Source organism: Durio zibethinus, chromosome 6 (assembly GCF_047325235.1).
Source record: "Durio zibethinus cultivar Kanyao isolate XHJ-2024 chromosome 6, ASM4732523v1, whole genome shotgun sequence".
NCBI classification, from domain to species: Eukaryota; Viridiplantae; Streptophyta; class Magnoliopsida; order Malvales; family Malvaceae; genus Durio; species Durio zibethinus.
This window is the reverse complement of record NC_143167.1, coordinates 26,714,094-26,738,921: the sequence shown is the minus strand read 5'-3', so window position 1 is coordinate 26,738,921 and position 24,828 is coordinate 26,714,094. Positions and strand designations below refer to the sequence as shown.

General features: G+C 35.1%; 2 protein-coding genes across 3 annotated transcripts; one reads left to right on the top strand and one right to left on the bottom strand.

Annotated features, from left to right (window-relative positions):
* The first annotated feature begins 11,857 nt into the window (after positions 1–11,857).
* Positions 11,858–16,369, top strand: LOC111285971 (putative protein phosphatase 2C 22). 2 transcript variants are annotated; one of them, XM_022875704.2, is made up of 4 exons: positions 11,858–12,406; positions 13,809–14,015; positions 14,504–14,715; positions 15,582–16,369. In XM_022875704.2, the coding sequence occupies exons 1-4, from the start codon at positions 12,248–12,250 to the stop codon at positions 16,144–16,146; spliced, it is 1,143 nt and encodes a 380-aa protein (XP_022731439.2). In that variant the 5' UTR covers positions 11,858–12,247; the 3' UTR covers positions 16,147–16,369. The 2 variants fall into 2 exon arrangements, with proteins under 2 accessions (XP_022731439.2, XP_022731438.2); XM_022875703.2 differs by having other exon boundaries at positions 13,806–14,015.
* Positions 16,370–16,502: 133 nt separating this feature from the next.
* Positions 16,503–24,788, bottom strand: LOC111284810 (pleiotropic drug resistance protein 1-like). Its single transcript, XM_089762433.1, has 24 exons — positions 24,034–24,788; positions 23,792–23,912; positions 23,596–23,684; positions 23,414–23,498; positions 23,154–23,313; positions 22,977–23,053; positions 22,794–22,847; positions 22,593–22,683; positions 22,173–22,474; positions 21,799–22,080; positions 21,374–21,690; positions 21,139–21,299; positions 20,926–21,029; positions 20,647–20,803; positions 20,467–20,574; positions 20,206–20,369; positions 19,584–19,916; positions 19,130–19,420; positions 18,956–19,039; positions 18,738–18,871; positions 18,227–18,454; positions 17,961–18,132; positions 17,576–17,830; positions 16,503–17,490 (listed from the first exon to the last, which is right to left on the bottom strand). Exons 1-24 carry the CDS (start codon positions 24,354–24,356, stop codon positions 17,233–17,235), a joined length of 4,350 nt encoding a protein of 1,449 aa, XP_089618559.1. The 5' UTR covers positions 24,357–24,788; the 3' UTR covers positions 16,503–17,232.
* Positions 24,789–24,828: the final 40 nt, after the last annotated feature.

Below are 24,828 nucleotides of genomic sequence, written 5' to 3'. Positions count from 1 at the left end.
ATGTATTTAAATAATAAATTAGTTTTGTGAATGTGAATATATTAAAAAAATAAATTATTTACTATAATAATTTTAAAATTGCCCCTAAAGCAATCATTTCTAAAACTTATAATAAAAATATGTGAGACACAAATCTTAATTTTTTTATATGCATAAGTTTAATTAACATGTATCTATAAACATCTTTGGTATTCACCAAACTTAAAAGAGAAGAATGCAACAATTTCTTCTAATATAAAAAATAGATTTTTTATTTAAAATTTATTTATAAATATGTTAATGATATGATTTCGAGTTAGATGATTTTTATTGTAAAATCATATCATCATCTGTCACGACATTAACAAAATAAATATTAATCAATATTTTTTATATAAAAAATATAATTTATAAAAAAAATTACAAATATTAAAATTTAATTTTCGATTAAAAACTTTCTTTTAAAAATATTATATAAATCAAAAAAATTAAATTTCAATTTTCCTAATCAAACTATTTTCTTATGAACATTAATATCATTTGAAATGAGAAGTCTTACTTAAAATGAATTATTTTTTGTTACGGCAATGCTAGGGGCACTCAATTTGGCAGATGCTTTTGAGCACTCGCTCCATTAAAAAGCCACGTTACATAAACTTTTATAATTAAAACCGAAGATCGCTCTTTGCATTTTTTTTTTTCTGATCAAATGCCTAAAGTTTTTTGTCAAAGTTTCATTTGTTTGTTTTTTTAGAGCAAGTCTCGTATACCAATGCTCCATCTAGAAATTAGAACTAAAAAGGTCATTTATTGGGGATTTTAAATTGAACAGAGCACACCATTACATTAAAACAATTTTCTATTGAATTGATTGTTGGATAGTTATATATATGAGAAAAAATTTTTAGATTGCCCAAGTGAATGATTTAGATCTCAATATGAGTCAACTCATCCACTTGACTCAGTAAGTTTTTGAGATGAGTTTATTTCAAGTTTTTAAAGTTTGATATTTTATCCGATGACAGAATTTTGGCCAGAAAAAAGTGAAGGGAAATGAACCATTGAAAAAAAAAAAAAAATATATATATATATATATATATATATATATATAAGGAGGGGAGATATGTTTTCAAAGCTTTACGGGGGAGACCAGGGTTTCAAGAAAACTCAAAGAGCGAAAACTCCAAAGACACGAGACTGTGGTTTTGAATCAGTTATTATAGGAAACTATCCAGAAAATAAAGAGTAGAAAACATGGGTGAAGAAAACATAAGCACCGCTCTCTTTGGAGAAGAAACGGCTGAACTACGACATAGTACAAAAAAGATTAAAGATCAACATGAGAGTGGCAGTAACACTGGTCCACAATGCGGTGGAGGTGATAATAGAGTTAAGATCTCCTATATGGATTCTTCGTTGGGGGGAAGCTATGGAACCTAGAAGGCTCAGTTGCGTGTTGAAACAATTTAAGATACCTCGAACAAAGAAGATTTGGACTCATCAGTCCAAAATGAGATACAAGATCAACAATCCCGAAGTGAGAGAAAAAATTAAGAAGTGGAGATAAAAAGATTGACCATTCAAAAAGTAGACGTATAGGACCCAGGGAAAAAGACAAAACATTAAATAACATGAGGGGTGGTATTAAGGTGTGTGCAACAAGAATTAATTGTTTTGATAAAGGTGTTAAAAAGACTGACATGGCCTTTGCGAATTTAAGGTTAACATAAAAGGCTCACTTGGGAATCAAAAACCTTACACTTACAATTTTCATGCATAACAAAAGCACGTCAGCTGTCAACTTACCCATGCATGGAGACTTGGAAAATCATTTTAGAAAGTTTCAAATTATCCATAGCAAAAGAAAACAACCATTCAAGACCCAATAGAGTGAACCAAGTTTAAAAGATGTTTAACTTTACAAACCGCCGCAACAGGCACAGCTTCTGGCAACATACACACAACAACAGAGTGGGCAACCAAAGAACTCATTTTGGCCTGCCAAAGAAGAGAAGGAAGGCAAATCAGAAGATGAGGGGGCATCAGAACAATTTGCCAACTCAGATAATGAATATTCAGTAGGGGCAAACAAATTGGCAGAGTCAAGGCCATCAGCCCTAGAATTCTTTTTTGACCTCAAGACCCAGCCCGTACATATTCAGAGCTTGAAGCTCAACTGGGAATGCTTTCGAAGGTCAATTTCGCTTAGAGGTAGAAGTAGAAGCCCAACTTGGGAATGTGGCAAACAACTTCCACGAAATAAGAGAAAGAATACCCTGTGTACCCATTCTAATCTACCCAAAACTAGTCCAAGATTTAGAGGCTTTAGACTCAATATCATTCAAAAAGGTTTCTTGGATAGAAGAGAGGATGACCCCACCTATATGGATCCTATCGATCCAGAAGACTCATCTAGCTCAGCATTCACTAGAAGTGCTGATGAATAGTTCACGTGGGAGGGCAATGAAAATAAGAGCAAGCTAGTTGGTTCAACAGTTTGAATATGCATCAATTCCTCTATCTTGCTGGAGGAGGAAGTTTTGATGCACAAAGTAGAGATGTAACCCAAGATGAGGAGAGCAATGCATAGGTAGAAGGAGATGTAGGTGGTCCTATATTTCCAAAGGCTAACTATGAGCCACCATAACATTTTACCACATCACATGTCGACACTCCTATATAATTGTAGGAGAGTGAGACACCCTGAGTTTGTCCGCACGATCAAAGAACTAGTGGGAATACATAGGCTTGAAATAATGGTAATCACTGAGACATACGTAACGATGGGAGGATGTACATTCAATCATTGGTAGACTCCTATTTGATGCCTAGAAAAAAATTGTCATAATTGGCTGCAAGAGAGGTATTTGGTAACTATGGCACTCTGACCCGATTGATAAGGGTGTTCAAATTTTGATTTTAACCAACTAAACTAACTGAATCGATTTAATTCGGTTAATTGGTCAACCACAGAATTAAATCAGTTTGATTTTTAAAATTAATTTTAGGCAAAATTTGATTTTCGATTAATTTGGTTCAAAAATTGAACTAACTGAATTGGTCAAATAATTAACCAAAAGTCACTACTTTAAATGCATCGTTTTAACTAATGTTTTTTTTATATATATTTTGGGGTTGTTGACTATCGACTTGTTACCTTGAAAGTAAAAAAAAAAACCCTAATTTCTTTCTTTTCATCTCTCCTTGTCGCATGCTCGTGTCTCATGTATCTCCTTACTCCCTTATTTCTACCTTTTCCTATTTTCTAGTTCTACTATTGGCAAAGTTTGAAACTTTAGCCTTCCTCGTAAACTCAAAAGTCCTATTTGCTTCTCTCAATTCTCATTTTTTCAAGAGTCAAGAGTCTTTAGCCTCTTAACTGTCGACCAATTTTGACTTTGATAGTTCTTGGTTTCACCTGAGGTCCTGAGGTTTGTCTTAGCATTTTGTCTTTCTTTTTTTTTTTTCTATCATTTTTGTTATTCAAATTTATATTAATTTTTTTAAATTTCGTTATTGTATTTAGGGTTTTAGTTAAGTTCTTTTCAACTAGTGAATTTCTTTACAAATAACAACAACTTCAACATTCTTTTCATGTAATGTAAGTTCTTCTTTCTTTACAAATTAATCACTTGTTTAGACATTTCTTAGTGAATAATTGTAGTTTTTAAAAAATAATATCTACTAATTTAGAGTTTAAATTTAACACTTTTTTACATTATTTTTAAATTAAAACCTTTTTTATATAAAATAAATAAATTACTAATGACAAGTATGGGTATAAATATGTAATTTTTGTTGATTAATATGCATTTGAATAGCTTCTATCTTTGGTCAAACAATCAACCTTTTGGGTTTAATAGCACTAATGCATACTACTAAATTAGCTTTGTAAAAACATTAGCTTAAATGAGTAATGCCATGGTCAATGAGTACATAAAGTTAGTGATATTTGTTCTTTAAAAATTGATATTAAAAAAAATTAGGTTAATCTTCGACTAGTGAATTAAAAGAAAAATACTACATTTTGTTTGAGTTGCAAGCAGTGGTTGTCAACAAGTTAATGTCAGCAAAAATAGCTTGGTTGAAAACTATTCATAAGCTAATTTCTCTTTCCAATATGAATTATAGGCTAAGTAATCTGGTTTATCAGTTTATATATAAATTGTTTATCTTTGAAATTGAGTGATGATATGAAAGCTTGAAAGTTGAAAACATATATGAAGACAAATTATAGATTCATCAGTTTTTTTCATTGTTTTTAATGTCCTTACAAAGACAAGGAAAAATGATCCAAAGAGTCAAATATTTAGCTTGACACTAGTGTCAATGTTCATTTCAAAAGAACGAAGAACAATTTAGTTTCATGTGAAGCAATATTAAGGCAAATTTACATCAACAAATAGATGTACTAGGGATTTTTTTTTTTCCCCTACTATGGACTTTGCTAAGAGTTGTGATTAATATTTGTAGCACTTTCTCTTTTTAGACTAATATGTTCATTAAAAAATTAGTATAATTTGCTTTTTTTTTTTTAAGTTGTGTACTTATGATTCTTATGTACTAGTTAACTTGAAAATAACTATTTTGAGACCATATAATTGGATTTTAAGTATAGTAACAAACAATTTTTATCCCTTGTTGTTTGATAAATGAAATTCGAAACCCATATGATCATAATCATTGAGATTATGATACTTAAATTTTATATAATTTTTTTTGTAGATGTCCAATATAAGAGATTTTCCTACACCTAATTCTCTCATTATGAATGAATTTGAAAGTTCAATGTCTAAAGCTTGAAGTCATCTAAATATTGAGAGTTCAATAAGGATGAAAAGAAAAGCTATGAAGCCAATGTCAGAAGTTTGGACTCACTTTACTAAGTTTGTTAATGATATGGGTGAGTGAAAGGGTAGATGCAATTATTGTAGTAAGAAATTTTATTGTGGTAGAAAGAAAAATGGTACTGGATCTCTAAAATATCACATGAACTTATGCAAGCAAAATCCTAATAACTTTGATAGTGCACAAGCCCAATTAATTTTGTAAAGTAAAAGTATTAAAGAAGAAGGAAATATTACCACTTCAAAGTTTGACCAATAGGCAACTAGAAAGAGTTTAGCTTGTATGATTGTTGAAAGTGAAGGTTTTAGGGACTTTATGTCCATTGCATGTCCTAAATTTCATTTTCGTTCACGATCTACAATTACAAGGGATGTTTATAGTATTTAGATGAAAAGTAGAAAATGAAACTATTTTTGAGACATTCATGTCAAAAAATTTGCATAACCATAGATACATGGACATCTTTACATAGAATGAATTATTTGTGTCTTACGGCTCACTTTCTTGATAATGATTGTAAATTGAACAAAAGAATCTTAAACTTTTATTAAATTTCAAGTCATAAAGGTGAAGCCATTGGTAAGATGATTAAGAAATGCTTGCTCGGTTAGGGGATTCATATATTGTTCATTATCACAGTTGATAATGCAAGTGCAAATAATGTTGCTGTTAGGTACTTGAGCAAAAAAAATGAGAGTCGATGGGGTTGTACTTTAAATGAACAATACATTCATATGAGATGCATTGTACATATTGTGAATTTAATTATAACTAAAGGCTTGAAATAAATGAATAAATCGGATACTTGAGTTAGAAAACTATGAGATATATGAGGCAATCTCGTTTTAAATTACAAAAATTTTAAAAATGTGTTAAAATTGAACATATAGAGAGTAAAAGTTTGTTATGTCTTGATGTTTGTACTAGGTAGAACTCCACCTACTTATGTTGGATACTGATCAAAAATTTGAAAGAGCTTTTGAAAGATTTTAAGAGTTCGATAGCAGCTTTAGAGTTGAACTTGAGTTAAGGGAAAGTTTGCCTATAGAGGATGATTGGAAAGTTGTTAGAAGTTTAGGACAGTTTTTAGAACACTTCTATGAACTTACATTGAGGGTTTCCAGCACTTTGTGTGTCACATCTAATGTTTTGTTAGATGAACTTGTTGAAATGAAATGTCTTTTACAGGATGCTTAAATTAGTAATGTTGTTGAGTTTGGTGTAATGGCTATGAGAATGAAAGATAAATATAATAGCTATTGGGGAAAGATTGAGAAGATAAATATGTTTATTTTTGTTGCAGTTGTTCTTGATCCTAGGCACAAATTAAATTATGTGAAATTTGCACTTAAAAGTATGTATGATGGTGAACTTGGTTTATCGATGGTGAAAATGGTGAAGAAAGTTACATATGAATTAGATAATGCATATCATCCATCATTTCTTAGTGATAGTGCCTAATCAAATATGATGAGTGATGTAGAAGAACCACAACATAGATTGAAAAATCATATGAAGTCTTTATATTGAATGTACATGATTGAATTTGGTGTTGGGAACCAAAAGTCAGAGATGGATAAGTATCTAAATGAGGCTGTTGAGATTGATAATGGAGATTTTGATATTTAAAGGTGGTGGAAAGTCAACAACCATAGATTTCCTATCCTTTCATAGTTGGCTAGAGATATGTTAGCTATTTTTATTTCTACTATTGCTTTTGAGTCTGCATTTAGTACTAAAGGACATATTCTTGATTCATTTAAGAGTTTTTTAATTTCTAAAACGGTGTAAGCCCTTATGTGTACTCAAGATTGGATCCGAAAATCATCAAACCAACCTAACATGGTGAAAAAGCTACAAGAACTTGACAAAATTGAAAATGGTATAAATATATTTTCCTCTTGTTTATCTTCCTGTCACTTTATGTACTGAAAATAGTTTATGACTGTTAATCTTGATTTATACTTTTTAGTCTTTAGATATATCTTTGGATGTAGTAGAATCAAGCCTGGCCTTTGAGTTATGGATGGAGCAGTGGATAATGATTGACTAATTTTTGTGTTTGGAACTCTGGATTTTGTTTTTAGTTTAAGTTTGATAACTTTAATGTTTTAGAGTTTGGAACTTTGGATGATGTTTTAAGTTATTTTGCTTAACTTTGGATGATGTTTGTGTCAAGAATATTGTTAACAACGATTTATTGTGTTGTATCTAAAAAACTTTGGGTGATGTTTGTGTCAAAAACTTTGGATGATGTTGTAAGAATATTGCATTTTGTGTTTGCAAGGATTTAATATTGTTTTGTGTCAACCTTGGTAATTGCATTCTGTTTCTGTTTACAATAGTTTTTTGTGAGTGTCTAGAACCAAAAGCAATGACAAGAAAAAATTTAGGTTAACCAAAATTTTACCCAAACAACCAAAAATAATTCAGTAGGTTAATTTTTAAAAATAAATGAAAAAAATAAAATATTTTAATTAATTTGATTTTGAGTAATTCAATGTAAAATTAACTGAATCGACCGAATGAATACCCTTGCTAGGTGACATTAGCAAAGTGTGTGCAATAGAGTAAGAGATCCATGCTACTGTGCGGGTAAGAACTTCCAATCTGACTTGGTTACTTTTACTCATTTATGCTAACCCTAGGTTTAATGAACCTAGATTGTTATGGGAACACTTACAAATTGTAGCTGCCCATCATGATTACCCATGGTTAGTGGTAGGGGATTTTAATGAAGTTATTGGAACAGAGGATAAATGCGGAGGGGCACCTGTGTCTATGGCTAGGTCTAGGGCCTTGCATAAGTGTATAAATAATTGCAAACTTATCGATCTTGGATTTGTTGGACCAAGATTCATGTGGTCGAACAATAGAGGAATTAGGGACCTAATCCAAGAACGCATTGACATGGCATTCACTAACACCTTGTGGTGCCTTAATTTTCCTGAGGCTAGTGTTAAACCCCTAGTTAAAACACATACAGATCACTGTCTCATCTTGATTAATTTAAAAAAAGTGATGCTGCGCATGACCTAAACCTTTTCGTCTTCAAAAAATGTGATTCGATCACCAAGACTTTATGCCTCTGGTTTCGTATAGTTGGAATCAAGATAATGGCTCCTTTGCATCCACGTTGGATATTTTTAAGAGAAATATCTAGGAATGGAACAAAAATTCCCATGGGAATGTTTTTAGGAGGAAAAAGAGAACCCTGGCAAGGCTAAGGGGAATCGAGAAAGCCTTTGAGTATTCCCCAAACCAATTCCTATTAGACTTGCAAACATCTTTGATTGACGAATACAAGCAGCTTCTTAAGGCTGAGAAGGATATATGGGCTCTGAAATCCCGTGTCAGTTGGCTCACTGATGAGATAGGAATACAAGGTTCTTCTATGCGTCAACGATTACAAAAAGAAGGTTCAATCGGGTTGTAGGCTTGGAGGATCATGATGGATAATGGATTACTGAGCTTGGAATCATGGGATAGATAGTGCAGAAATAATTTCGTGATCTGTATACCACTTAGCAATCTGAAAAAAGGTGGTGGTATGAGGATGAGCCAAGGCAGATTGTTCAATTCTTACAACAGGAAAATGAGGAACTTCTCAAGCCCATCTCGGAGCTTGAAAAATTCAAAAAATGGTGTGCTCATTTAAAGTTTTCAAAGCCCCAGGGCTGGACGAACTACATCCTTACTTCTATATAAAATGATGGAACATTGTTAAAGGAAAGGTGTGTGATACGATCAAAGGTCTCTTCGAGGTCGAGTCAATACTTGAGTCCCTGAATGAAACTCTTATCTCCTTGATACCTAAGGTGGCTAGCCCGACACGTATTGATCAATTTAGACCTATCAATCTATGCAATACCTCGTATAAAATTGTCATAAAGATTATAGTTCAAGGACTTAGGCCATTTCTCAGCAAGATCATATCTTCTTTCCAAACCAACTTTGTCTTAGAGAGGAAATGGTACGAAAATTACATCATTGTCCAAGAAATGATCCACTCATTTAAGAAATGCAAAGCTAAAAAGAGGCAAATGGCGGTTAAACTTGATCTGAAAAAAGCTTATGATAGACTTGAGTGAAGCTTTATTAAAAAGGTCCTTTGCTTCTTCAACGTGCCTACCTCCTTAATCAACTTATTATGAGCTGCATTTCATCCGCATCCATCTCGATTTTGTTGAATGAAATGATGCTCAAAAGTTTCAGGCCTTCAAGGGGCATATGGTAAAGGGACCCTTTGTCTCCTTACTTATTCATCATGTGCATTGAATTTCTTAGTCTGAGGATTTTGGACGCATGCAAAAACAAGAGGTGGTTACCCTGCAAACCATCCAGAAATGGTCTATCTTTCTTCCATGTTATTTTGGAGGATGATATAATACTCTTCGAAAAGGCTGATAAACAAACCGCTGAATCAATGAGGGAATGCTAAAAGTCCTTTTCTGTCAAATGCAGCCAAAAAGTTAATCTGGATAAGTCGTATATTTTCTTCTGGGCCAATACCCATATTCACAGGGAGAGTGTTGTTAATATTTTAAAAATTCATGAAACTGAAAACCTGGGTAGATAATTGTGGTTTCCCTTTCATAAGGGACAGGTTAATAAACTTAAGAATACATTTATCATTGACAAAGTCAGGGCTAAATTGACCGGTTGGAAGGCAGGCCTATTATCACCTGCAAGGAGACTTCTGTTCATTAAATCAGGTATGGATATGATCCCTTCCTATTATATGTAATGCCGTGCTTTTCCTTCTAGTGTTTGTAATGAACTTGATAAGATTAATAGGAATTTTCTATGGGGAGACACGGAACAGAAGAAGAAAATGCACCTTCTAAATTGGAATGAAATAACTAAGAATAAAGAGGAGGGAGGTCTGGGACTAAGGGATGCCAATATATAGAACCAAGTCCAACTAACTAAGTTGGTGTAGAGGTTTATGCAAACAAGGATGAAACCTGGGCCCAAACTATTCAAGCCGAATACCTAACCGATGGTGGTAGTCCAAAACCAAAATAGAAACCCTCTGTCACATGGAAAGATAGAAATGGACTGGATCTATCCTCGATAGGTTTTGGTTGGGTGAGTCAGAATGGTGTAAACACGAACTTCTGGTATGACAAATGGATGGGTGGTGAAACAATAAGATCTTTGATCTGGGGGCCTCTTAATAGAAATGAAGAAGGAATCAAGGTCAAAGAAATCCATCACGTCCTTTATCTTCAGAGGGACTGTCCCATTTCCTTTCAGCTTCTGTTGTCAGTGATCGAGGCTATGAGAGCTATCCCTTCTCAATTATGTGGGCAAGGAGAGGACACCTCTTATTGGATAGCTTCAGCAAGAGGAAAATTTACAACCAACTTAGGTTATGTTCTTATAAAAGGAAAAAGTGGCAGCATTGGGAAAACAAATTGGAACTGGATTTGGAAGCTGAAAATGTTACCCAAGCTCTAATTCTTTGCCCGGCAGTGTACGCATGAGATCCTACCAACGAAAGCCCTCCTCATGCAACGTCGAATGAACGTTCAAAACCGATGTATTTTCTATGGCCAAGAGCATGAAGATATCTAGCATATTTTACGAGTGCCAGTGGACCAAGCATGTGTGGAGGGACCAAGAGGACATTATTGACCTATCATCTGGTGGGGAATTTAGGGACTGAATTCGTAAAAATGCAACCGACAATAAAAGATCGAAAAACCATGATATTCCCTGGGGTTTGTTGTTAGTTCACATCACGTGGGAAGTTTGGCTAGAGAGAAACCATAGGATCTTCTATGGGAATAGCAGAAGGGTGGAAATTGTCAAGCATGCTATTGAGAAAGTAGGGGAATTTTTTGCAACAAACCAACGACATGAGAGAAACGTCTAATTCTCTTCGTCCCTATTAAATGGAAACCACCTGAGTTCGGACGGTTTAAACTCAACACCTATGGGCAATCTATAGGAAACCCGGGGAGAGCAAGGGTTGGAGCCATCATTAGGGACCGTGAAGAGAGATGAGTGTCTGGCATTGCTAGATTTATAGGGCATGGAACGAACACTCTGGCTGAATTATGGGCTTTTAGGGATGGGTTAATGTTGGCTAAACAGCTCAATATCTCTGGCCTTGATGTGGAACTTGATGCTTTTACCGTTATTTCCTTGATTAAAAAAACAAATCCACTTCTAATCTGTGTTTGTAACCTCTAATTTATGATTACAGAAAGCAGTTGTAAGAAATTAGCTGCTGTCAAGTCATGCATACCTTCGGGGAGGGAGATACATGGTGCTGATGCTTTGGCTCGTTTCGGTAGTAACCATCTTGCTAAAAGTAAATGTAATGAGAACCCTTTTGTATTATTTTTAAACCCTTCTAACTTTATTTTGAATTTGCTTGTTGATGACATCATAGGGACACCTTTGTGTCTTACTATTTTCTATAAAAAATGAAAACTCCAAAGATAAGAGAGAATGAAAAATTTTAATTTCATTAATTAATCAGAAGAAAAGAAAAGAAAAGAAAAAAAAAATTGGAGTCTTTCAATCCAATTTATTTGTATATTGGATAGCCGATTTTGGTTTTTAAAATAAACATCATGTGGCGTTTTACAAAGACGAATGCTTAATTGCATCTGTTAAAACGACTGCCCTCACCAATGCTCTTTTATCATTAATAATTCAAAAAGAATAATTATAGTCTTTGGAATAGCATATTCCTAAAGTCAGTTGCCATTCTAGATGGTCAACTTTTTTTTTTTTATGGAATATGTCCACTTAAAATAAAAAAGGCACCATCATAAAAGCAATAATCATTACAAAAAAAAAATCTATACGTTCAGATTAATTACTTTTTATTGGTGACTGCCATTAACTGCCGGTGTAACCAAAAATATCTAAAATTTGCAATCATCAAAAAGCTAAAAAAATCTTAAATTTGATATTTGCAAGTCCCAATTTTAAACCGACATCGTTTAGGGAGGTCCCACTGCAGGCTTTAAAAGCCGACCAGCGTTTCAGCTGAAAAAATAACGCGTGCTCCTGCCCCTCGTGACAACATCTCTCTTTCCCTTTTTTTGTGCACACAAAAATGTAGATAGCAGAACGTAGATCACAGTGAAAATCGCTATAATTTCGTGTTGTTTTTTTCCTTTATTAATCTCTAAAAGCCTAATTTCCTTTTTGGCCATTTTGTAAACCCTAATCTTGAAAACCCTAAATCTTTACAAAATCGGTTATTATTTTAATATTTAAGTTTTGTCTAATTGGAGGCGAATTAAAAACTCATTGACGGGATTCACTTAGTTGTTTTTACTACGTTCGCTAGGTTGTTTTAAGACTTTTGAGCTGAGTTGACTAGCGAGTTGACTCAATAAAGAATAAATTTTAAAATTTTCATTGGAGTTATTTGGGGTTGAATTTGGAGAATGCGATGATGGAGGGGAATGGCGGAATTGGTTGTTTAGAAAATTCGAGTACCAGCGAGGGAAAGCCACCGAATCCTCGCACGTCGTCGTATAGGCAGCAGTGTCCGACCAATGATGGTGGTTTGAAGCCTTGTAAGAAGTCCCTCGTTCGACACCCGTCTCTTGTGAGTTCCCTTTTCATGATTTTCTTTCCTTTTTTTTTTTCTTTTTTCCTAAAGTGAGTCGGTGGCATTTTAATTGTCGGTGATTTTTTTTTCTTTTTACCGTTTTGAGGTGGAATGTTGATTTTGAAGTGTATTAATTGATGGAAATTATGGATTTTAAATATGGGTTATTTAGTATGGGAAATGGTGGGCAAGGAGAATAAAATTGTTAATAAAAAAAAGTGCAATTAAGAGGGTTCTCTTGTTAAGGTTAATCTAGATTTAAAAAAACGGCTATGTAATTTGCAATGTGCAAAGGGGTTAAGTCTATTGGTCGCTAATGAATCTGATTAGCAATTGGTTTATGTTGTGGGTATTTTGAAATGGAATTTAAAGAAACCAGCTAAGTATTATTTTTGGTAGATAGGTTCTTGTGGTATTGAACAATGTGATTACCCAGAGTGAAAGCTAATGAAAAGAAACTGAAAGCAAAATTACAGGGATTTAGTTGAGGGGGTAAAGATTTCTGACAGGTTTAGATGGTTCTTTTGTTTGCGATATCCAAGTTAAGGATCTGTTATCTGTAATGTATTTTATAATGGTGATGATTGGCTTAGAGAGACAAATTGGTGGTAATTTTACTCGTGAAGGAGTTAGCTTGCTCTCTGTGTAGATAATTTGGCTGTAGTTACATGAATATTTTTGTGGTTTACTTGGAGTCTTGAGTAGTAATATATTCGATTCTCCAAAGTTTGCCACTTGAATGAAAATAAAAGGAGAGGGATTCATCGGGAGCTCAAATAGTAGATGGCTTGAGAATACAAGGGAAGACATTTTTGCTTAGTTTTGGTATAGAATGCATATGGCTGAGGCCAAATCAGGATAAAGTGAGTGCAGATAAGCTGTGTCTGGCTAAAATTATCTCACAAGTTCCTACTGGCTGTTTCTCTTACTTAATTGTCCCATCCTATTATTAATATAAGTAAGTTTCTTTCTTAACTTTTTTCTGAATTTGGATATAATTTATATGGCATTTTCTCAAAATACAAGTAGGTTTCCTCCTTTAACCTTTTTGCTGAATTTAGATGTACAGCCTGCCCCATCCTTTTTCCCCTCCTTCTCTCCGGGATTGTTTTTCCTTACAGAAGATTAAAGTACCCTAATTTTAGCTGATGCAAGTGTGTATGTGCGCTGATGGTTATGTGGATCTTATTCTTATAAATTTTGAAATTTCTTTGTGCATTGCCATGTGTAGCAATCTTCTTTCTTTCTTTCTTAGTAGTATTATCTTGAAGGAATTATATTTGTCTTGAGTTGTTGTTAGAGTTCTAGTAGTTTGTTTTCTAAAGATGAAATGTTTGCACGTGTTGACTCTCATGGGGATCACATTTTTTTTTCATGTTTCTGATTCTAATTTTAGCAGGTGAGGTCAAAGGCATTGGATATTGCTGGTGAAAATGGACATGTTGCAGAAAATCATGGTGCTGAGTTCACCCCTATTGTCCGCTCTGGAGCATGGGCTGACATAGGGTTTAGAACAAGCATGGAAGATGTATATTTGTGTCTTGATGATTTTATGCATTATTACGGGCTCAAGAATTTTGTTGATGGGCCCAGTGCCTTTTATGGGGTATATACCTTACCTAATAATTTTATTCCTTTAGTGTGCATGTTTTGTTTTTAACCACAATCATGTCTCAGGTTTATTTTAGATCTGACATTTCTGTTGCATAACTTTCCTCGTCAAGTGCATTTTTCTAGTCAAGAATTTTGAACTATGATGTTCTCTTAGTCAGGTTTAGTGAAGTGTAAAAGTTCAGGTGCTTTCAGGCTTGCCTCTTTAGTTCATTCACTCAGCATTAAAAGCAATTTTCTGTTAGTTTCTTAGAAGCTTTGGTGGTTCCTTACATGATCCTTCCTGCAAAAGCAAGAAAAGTATCCCAGAGATGCTTTGATGGGACGTTGGATAGTATAAAGTTTTACTAACTGTAGGGATACGCCAAGTTGGAGCAGTTGATAGATTACTTGCCAATTTGGATCGGTTGGTAGATAACTTTGCATCTGTTTGTGCATTGATGGCAGTTTGACATTAGCATTTCCAACTTTTTTGGTGGTCAGGTGTTTGATGGACATGGAGGGAAGCATGCTGCTAACTTTGCTTGCTCTAATTTGCCAATGTTCATTGTTAAGGATAAAGACTTTCCTGGAAAGGTTGAGAGGGTTGTTGCTTCTGCATTTCTGCAAACTGATGCTGCTTTTGCAAAAGCTTGTGCACTGGATTCGGCCCTTCCTTCTGGTACCACTGCATTGGCAGCTCTTGTTCTTGGGAGGTTAGAATTGTCTACTAACAGAAAGTATTTGTTTGAAATATTCTTCTATTTAACTTAATGTGTAACACAATAGCGTTCCTTCATCCTGCATTCAAAGCATTACATAACAATAACCCACTGGAGGCACTGCCAATTAATTACATGGTTTGCTAATGTGTCTTACCTGATAAAATCATGGATGGCTGTCCCAGCCATATTGGTGGCCTGTTTTATTGTAGGAAATTTTTTCTTGAACAGACTGTTGTCACCACAAGGAACTCTTTTTTGTTGAATAACTCCCTCACCTTCTTCTCTTCCCTCATCCATTTCACTCTTCCTTTTACCAGCGATAAGAATGATTTATCCATGATCATGCAGTAAACTAATTCAGTGTTCAAACACAGTCAACAAGCCTGGTTTCAGTTGAAGATTATATGTTATATTCCAAATTACTATTTGCATATTACATATTGATTTGTATTTGCTTCATATTCTAGTGAAAATTTTAAAATACCTATGAGCTTAGAGAAGTAATAACATCGGTGTGTGTTTTTGTGATGATATATAGTGAGCATTAAAAACTTGTTACCAAAGATTATTGGATGTGCATAAAACTGCTTAAATTAATAATCATATGAAAAAGAGCACTTTAGATTCTGTTGTAAGGCATTACTTTTAAATCTAATTAGATGAATGATAAAGAAATGGATATGACTTGATTAAATTTTCTAATTCTTTTTTTTTTTGATCTCCCTCCACTCTTGGTATAAGGATCTTCTCTGTCACATTTTAATTTTACTATCTAGGTTAACTAATTAGAGTTCATGCTTTAAATGATGATGTGATGATGTGATCTCATCACTTGTTGATTTTGTATCTGATGTCAGAATGTTGGTTGTCGCAAATGCTGGGGATTGTCGAGCAGTTTTATGTCGTCGTGGTAAAGCAATTGAAATGTCAAGAGATCACAAACCCATTTGCAATAGAGAGAGAAAGCGCATTGAGGCATCTGGAGGTTATGTATATGACGGTTACCTCAATGGGCAACTTAATGTGGCTCGTGCTTTAGGAGATTGGCACATGGAAGGAATGAAAGGTGCAAATGGTGGACCGCTGACTGCAGAGCCTGAGCTTATGACTGAAGATCTAACAGAGGAGGATGAATTCCTTATCATAGGATGTGATGGGCTTTGGGATGTTTTTCTGAGCCAAAATGCTGTTGATTTTGCTAGACGGAGGCTTCAGGAGCACAATGATCCCGTCATGTGCAGTAAGGATCTGGTTGATGAAGCTTTGAAGAGGAAAAGTGGGGATAACTTGGCTGTTGTTGTTGTTTGCTTTCAATCCCATCCACCCCCTAACTTGGTTGTCCCTCGTGAAAGAGTGCGGAGGAGCTTTTCTGCTGAGGGTTTGAGGGAGTTGCAAAGCTTCTTGAATAGTTTGGGAAACTGATATGGTGACGAATGCTTACTGTTTTTTCTTCATTTCTTTTTTTATCCCTTCCAACGAAGTAGTTAAATTGTAGTTTTAGGTATTGAGAATGAGTTTCAACTGTAACATACGTAGCGGCAAGTCGTTCCACATAATTTGTTGTTTCCCAAGTAGGAGGAGCTTAATTCATCTTTATTTTGGCCTTTGTTAGGCACTTAATTCAAACCAAAATTATTCACTTCTATGTTGCATGTCTTTAGGTCTACTTTCCTGGTGGAAATGGAGCTGGCATTGCTCCATTTTTCCCACAAGTTGTCCCACTTGGTTGCTTAAGTTGGTCAACGTTTAAATGTTCGAGTTTCTCGATTGCAGCCCTTGCCAAAACTTCTTCATCATCTTCTATTTTTTCACGACAAGACATGGAGAAAACTTCGAAAGATGAGCTATTTCTCCATTATGTAGAACTTTGCATCACCACTCTCCATTTGTGCTGCGGTATGCAACGAATTTTAACAAAAACAAGGGCCACGGAAGGCTAAAAAGCTTTCTATAATGCTTTAATGCAAAGAACTAAGCAATGTGCCAGATTTTTGCTGTTGGTTGGGAGGAGATACGTAATATGTTGGATGACATTTATATAGATTCAGAAGCGCAAACACACAAAAAAAAAAAAAAAAACTGGTAAAAATAATGACATGTGAAATTCATTGTAGCCCATATCGAGATAATAGTATCTAGTGGCCACAATGATAAGGTTTCCTTTGACGAAATATGTTGCTATAGCTAGTAAATTATACTATGTATTATGATTTCTTTTACTGTCAAACTTTAAATAGAAATAGGAGTTCTACATGCAAACATGGGGAGTCTATATGGTGCTTTAATGGAAGATTGACTAATTGCCAAAAAAAAAAAAAAAACCAATACAAAACCATAAAGAACTAGAAAAACTATACAATACCCTCAGCAAAGTTGGCAAAACTCCTTATTGATCACATTTGTCTTCCTTCTTTTGTTAGACCTTATGGAGTCTGTTGTAAATATGGGAGCAAAATTATTTGAATTTCCCATCCAGAAAATAGCCTGGCGGCCATGTTAGTGCTACTTTTATCTCTTCTGGAAGTTAAATGCCTTGATTGAGAATGCAAACATGAACCCGAAGAGCACACTTATTCCAACAACTATAATTGCAACGACTCCCACAAATTCTTCTCTAAAATCGAAATAGTTTCTTACAAAATGTCCCACCGTTTCACCAGACTCAAATGTGTCCTTTATGTCTCCATATTGCGAAGCAATCAGTCCATACAAGGTCCAAGAAATGGGGCAAAACCAATAGTACCATCTCCACCAAACAGGAATCCTCTGTCATGTGAACAATTTCAATTCATTGGAATATGGTCTCATTCTTTGTATTAATAAAGTATGCAAAAGGGTTATTCATGCTTACCGTTCGGGGGATGATGAATCCAGAGAAAAGATTCCATATTGCGAAGAAGGCAGATGAAACTATGGCAGCAATATTGTGGTTTGGAGTAACAGCCACAGTCATCATCCCATAGAAGGTGAAGTATAAGAAGGTGAAATACATAAAGAAGATAAACCAGAAGAACTTGGCTGCTGTCCATTCGAATCCAATCATGGCATACACTATAACTCCATAAATGACAGTTTGAATGAAAATGTATGGCAGCTCAACTACAACCTGCAGAATTATTGGTATGCATCAGCTTGTTTCCAACTAAACTTGTTGCTTGCCAATGTTTGATGCTTAATACCTTAAGTTCCTTGTAAAGGGTCTGATTTGCTGAATCTGTAAAAACAAGGGCTATTACCTGTCCAAATGCGTATGGTAGTGCTGAATACATCCCAGCTGCTCTTTCTCTATAAAAGACTGTTCTCTCAACTGCCACAACTGGTTGAACTGACGTAGCATTTTGAAATCCTATAAAGAGAACAGCAGCGTACATAGAGCCCATTGAATTGAATACATCCTGTTGCCTTGTTCTGCAATTACCAAGCATTTCCATTGATTCAGAGAGATTAAAACACAAAAATACTTTGCTTGCCAGTGCACTATTTGCATTAAATAGTAATATACCTTTTGGAGCCAAGATTCCAGAATATTGTCCCAAACAAAAGAGCAATAACAGTTGTGAAGAAAAATCTCACTGCAGTGTATGGTGGGTTTCTCCAGTAAGACCAGTATTGCTTCCATAGGCAAGCAATACATTGAGTGAGAAAAGATTGTGAATATCTAGTCTGGAAGTATAAATCCTTGGAACCAGGAGCAGGGCTGCTTAGTTCCTTGACCAATGCCTTGTTTCTCCTGTAGCGTTAGTTTACAGTGTCACTGATTGTATAACAAACATTAATGCATTAAACTTTAAAAATCTCTAAAGGACTTGGATATCTATGTAATAGTATGATAATGATAGTTTGCATTCCAAATCAGTTAAAAGTTCTCCAATAAGAAACTCAGAAACATAAACTACTTATAGAGCTGGGTTCAATAACCATTAACCACTTTGACTTGATGTGATTTAAAAATTTAAACCATGAATTCCTGGACCCATGTCTTTTCACTTCCTGGGTCTGTCAGGTGATCCTACCTATATAGCTCAGAGTTCTTGTATATGTTGCTAAAGTTGACACCAAGAGCTTCTTCTTGTGCTGCTGAAGTAACCTTCAACATCCAAGTTGCTGGATTGTAACCATCCTTTATCCTTGGGAGTCCATTTATTTCCTTCAACAAGCAAAATCTCTCAGGAAATTAGCAACAGATATAAAAAAAATTCTACTTATATTATCATGTGTTCATGAGACTAACCTCAAAATACTTTATCAGATGGCAAGAATGGCGGCCTAATGGACCCACATATATTTCTTCACCTCCTCTTTTCAACAAAAGTAACTGTTTTTTTTCCCATTGATTGTGTACTTGTATTAGTTTTAAGAAGCCAAAAGAGATAAATGGCAACCAAAACTTGGAAATGATTCTCACCTCATCAAAAGCATCAAATATATCGATGCTTGGTTGGTGGATGGTACAGACCACAGTTCGCCCTGTATCCACAGTGTTCCTCACTGTTCTCATTACTATTGCTGCTGCTCTGGCATCAAGACCAGAGGTAGGCTCATCCATGAATATTATGGATGGGTTAGCAACAAGTTCAACTGCAATCGTTAGCCTCTTGCGTTGCTCAGTTGAAAGGCCATTCACCCCAGGCAATCCTACAAGTGCTTCCCTTAATGAGTTTAGCTCCACAAGCTCCATGACTTCCTCAATGAACATCTGTAACACATCAATTTGATTTAAAACAAATAGTTTTTTACATGCCTACGTAAAACTTTGTGTTAATGTTTTGTCACTACTTCATCAGAAGTGCACGTGAAAGCTACTACTTCTTCATTCTGTAGAAAATATAAGAAGATGGCTGAAGTAATTAACAACATACCATCCTGGTCTCGTAAATGACCTCTGGGGGTAGTCTAAGCCATGCAGAGAAAAACAAGGACTCATATACTGTAACATGGGGGGAGTGGATGTCTGTTTGCTCACAGTACCCAGATATGCGAGCAAATGTTTCCTGCTTCTTTGGATACCCTGAAATTTTGATTGTTCCCTCAACATAACCACCAGTTTTCCTTCCAGCCAACACATCCATTAGAGTAGTCTTGCCAGCACCACTAACACCCATCAGAGCAGTTAGGACTCCAGGTCTGAAAGCACCACTCACTCCCTTCAAAAGTTCCAGCCGGTCCCCAGAAATACCTTGAACTTTCATTTCCTGCAAGCGTTGTAAAAATTCAGGATGTCAAGTTCTACCAGCACATTTAATAACTAATAATTTTTTAAGGTCCCTATGATAGTCTAAAAAACCTGTTTATTAAAAAAATCCAGGAAGTTTTTGCAAAGTAATATTGTATTATCATATTTGGAGCAAAATAATTGTATTCAATAAAAATATAACCAATACCTACACAAAAGCCTTGAAGTTTAGCAACTCATTTGCCTATGTTTCCTACTTCCTAGTTTTGAAACATATTGTTGCCTCCTGTTAAACAAATTAAAGATACCTGTGGCATATCTATAGCATATTTGATTTCATCAAAGCTCATAGAAAGGGGTTCAAAAGGAAGAACCATGCCCCTCTTCCTGTTCTGATTAGCTTCATTGATACTCCCAACTTTTGTAGACAGTGATCTTGATGATGCAATTCTTTGGCTTTTATTCCCTCTCTCTGCATTATTTTTGCATTGATCATTTTACAGTATGAGTAATACAATGTAGCATTTGGGAATATAACTCACAGTCGTTTAACTTTATTAATGACTCACCAGAAGAACCTTTTACCCTTGATGATAGCTCAACATTCTCTCCAGTCTTGCTTGCAATTTTCTCAGCTAGAGTTTCTTTAGATATTACTGCTTGAGGCTTCCCAAATGCTGAATCAAATTAATCTATTAGAAAATAAGCTTCATATTCGAAAACTAACAAATCTAATGGGAGAAACTTACGGTCAAGATACTTTAATGCCAATGTGAAAAGGAAATTGAATAGGAAACAATATCCAACCAAAGCTCCCACTCCAATCCAGTACCAACGTGCTTCAGGGAAAATTCCACGAGACTTTAAGACCATAACTCCTAATGGTTCTGTAGAGTTGGGAGGAACCTATAATGCAAAGATTTTCAGATATTCAGTAATTACTGCTCATCAAAACAAAATTTCCCATTTCCCATGCCTCAATTTCAAGTTTGCTTCTTTTGTCAACATTCAAGAAAAATGTTGCTTACATGTCTCCAACTCTTCCCAAGAAATTCGTTCACAGCTATGGCATTCTGTCCATACATCAATGGTGAGATCCAGTAACCCCATATCCACCATTTCTTGACGTCATCTGATGTAACAGAATGTGGTAATCACCATCAAAACTCAATATACATCATTGAGAAAATAATGATAATAACTATAATAATTAAATCTATTGAATATTATATTTGGTTCACCTCGGGTTAAGATGAACCCTCCCATAACAAGAACTGCAAGTAAAGCAAATGAACCACAAGTATTTGCAACAATTATATTTCTTCCTAATCCTCCCATTAATCGGAATAGTCCTGATGCCATCTGGTTAAGACATAAGAGGACAAGGTAATGCTTGAAAAACCTGCCAATGAGAGCTTTATTTAGTTATGACACAAAATATAGACCATAACAGATATGGCGTAGCTAGTTTCTCACCTCCCACCGTTTGGGTCTAGGCCAATGACATAATAAGTCATGAAAACCCAGATGGTGACTATTAAGATGCTGATTGGGATCTTGAGAATCCATGAGGGTAGAGAATATGCCCACGGAGGATAGAAGAGAAGGTCCCTTTGCTTGTAGAAGACAGGAAGTTTCAAGATGGTCATGGAAAGCTCCGCAAATCCATTGAACATTATCATATTGAGAACAAAGAACAGAGCTCCCATAAAAATCCCACCATCTGTTACTGTATCTCGGTGCATCTCTGTCCTCAGAAATAGTGTCATTGTTATGAGCCCAATCAAAATGAGCTGAAAATTTCACCGAGAAGAGAACAATCAGTGGGACTTGGAATGTTCCACAGTTGCAGGCATATTATAAGAACATGTTTATTCTCTTTAAAATAGTTCTTTACTCACTTGAATCGTTATAAAAACATAAACGAATAAATTTCTCTTCATTAGAAGAAATTCCCTGGATACACAAGCTTTTAACAGTTCCTTCTGGGAAACACCATACTTGTCTTTTGTTAGAGCAGCAGGATGGCTTTTGGACTTGTCAAACGGGATTGCAAGATCATCGCCTAGCTTTTGACCAATGTGGAAAGACTGAAATGCTTCAGCAAATTCCTTGACAGAGATAAAACTGTAAGGCTCATCTTTACGTGCCCAATACTGCTCCTGATCTTTTCTTGATGTCACCTGTTGCACCCCATGAATTAAAAAAAAAAAAAGGAGACCCAAAAAATTCGCAGATATATTAAAAACCAGTATCTAGTTAGAACTAGAATTACTTCTTGTAGAAAGTCAGCAACTCCTTTTCTTTCTGGACACTTGAAACCCATATATTCAAAGAATTCGAGCACATTTTCTCGGGGACCTTGATACACAATCTGTCCATCTGAAAGAAGAATTATATCATGAAATAGGTCGTATGTCTCCGGAGCCGGCTGGAGGAGAGAGATAAGAGCTGTTCCATTTAGGATGTGAATGGACTGTCTCAGTGAATTCACTATTTGAAATGTTGTTGAACTGTCCAAACCAGTAGATATCTCATCCATGAAAAGTGCCCTTGCTGGTCCAACCAACATCTCCCCTGTAAAATTTTAGTGGGAAAAAAGCATTATAATCATGATTTATGACTCCAAAATTTTGGGAATCAATCGACAGTTTTTGTCATCTACTTGTCGGTAAAATCATAGAACATGATTTACCTGTAGTGACTCGCTTTTTTTGTCCACCGGAGATACCTCGTATCATTTCATCTCCCACCACGGTGTCTGCACAAACTTCAAGCCCCAATATCTGCAAACTTCCAATGTTAGACACTTTTAACAGATATTGAAAAGATTCTTTTCTGTCTTGTCTTTTTTTTTTTGTCTCCAATCTCCATAGCATGGATCTGAAATTTGTACCTTGAGAATATAATCCGTAACTATATTTGCCTCTTGTCCCTCTAGTGCTGCGGCCTGCAAATTTAACAGTACTATGTCATTTAACAGCAAAAAACACTTCTCCCCATTGAAATGAACCACAAAACCACATCAAAAGTAAACTGAATTCTTCTTTTGGGTCTCCCTGCTCTGTTGTCTTCTCACCTTCATATAGATATCAATATCAGGATCAGGCTTGATATGTGCTTCTTTCTCTCTACGAGACAATTCTGCCAACATCTCTGCCAATTCCCAAATGGCAAAAAAAAAAAAAAAAAACTACAGAACATCAAACCCTTCAGACCAAGTACATGTCAAAGTTGAGGATTTTTTCAGTTTTACCATAACGAGGTCCAACCCCTTGACATCTTGCTGAAAAGGCTAATGTTTCTCTAACTGTCATTTCTCCTATGTGAAGATCATATTGACTTATATAAGCTGATGTCCTCTGCGGTACAAATTCTTCCATTCCATGTCCATTATAAGTTACTCTGCCTGAAAACTGAAATTTTCTTATGTGACCATATCAGATCATAATTCCAATCAACTGATCTCCAAGAAAAAAAAATAACTTTGAAAGTACAATGAATTTAATTTCTTACTTTCAAATCTTTATCGAGCTTTCCAGCCAAAGACAATAGTAAGGTGGTCTTGCCTGAGCTTGGGGGCCCCAAAAGCAATGTCATTCTGAACAAGTTTGATGAAAGAAATGAGTATGCTAACGTTTCAAGAGATTATGATCGATTTCCGATAAAATCTGATGTAAAAATAGTACACTTCCTACCTTCGAGGTCTGATAATTCCACTGACATCATTAAGTATTGGTAATGGTTTCTTTCTACTGGGAAGAATATGCAGGTAACTCAAGAATCCCTTCAGAAAAACAGGAAGGTAAAAAAGTTGGTAAGCTCTTTTTTAATTAGAAGCTGCAAAGCTGAATACATGGTAAAGCTTTCTTCTGATTCAACAAGGAGGAGTACCTCTAGAATATTAACAGAGAAGTTGAACATGGTGGGTAATGCTCTACTTCCCACATAAGCTTCTGCTTCAACATTTAAATGCTCAAACCGGACTTCTATTGTTGGCATATCAAGGCCAACTCTGTAGTTTGATCAGTTTGATGATCCATAGAAAAAAAAAAAAAACAACAATTTACATCAACTTGAATGCATCTAATAATCAGAAGAGAAAAACAAGATAGAAAAAATGAATGTAAATTTACCTATCAATGCGTTCCTTGAGCTTCAACAAGAACCTCTCGTGATCTTCTTCTGCAATTTTTACCAACCTTTCCAGCAGATTCCTTCTCTCAATGAACCCAAGATCCTTTATATCAACCTCCCTCGACTGGCCTTCTTCTCCAGTGAGTATTCCTCTCCTCACACGCAAATACGTAGGCAGTTTCTGAAGAGCAGCCCATATCAGGGCTTCTTCATCATCTTCTTCACGAGAAGACCTGGAGAAAGCTTCCATGATATTGTTTCTCCAAATGCTAGAACTTCCAATACGTGCACTGCTCACTCTAATTGCAGCACCACTCTCCATTTTTGGCAAATGCTACCCAATGCAATAATAGATTTAAAATGGAACCCCAGATTAACCAAAGGCTTGAAAGCCAGTTCTTTGTTGCTTTCATACAAAGAAACTTATTCAATTCATGAATTTTAGAGCTGGATAGCAGCTCACTGTAAGATATATGTGTATCTTTCTCGATTTGGGTGCCTATAAATATTGGAGTCAATGGACAGAGAAAAAGAAAAAATAAAAATAAAATTTGCCTTTCTGTCTTTCTCTGTTTTTGTTGAGGAGCATCAACAATATGCTTGATTCTTTCTTTTTTTTTTTTTTTAATTTTGGGAAAGTTTTGGGTATGAGAAAAATATTATATACAATCTTCAACAACAAAATTTTTTGGTCATTTTCTTTATGTTATAGGATGATTTAATTATAATTTGTAATTTGTGTATTTATATCTGTTTATTTTGTATTAAACATATAAAAATACGAAAATTATCAA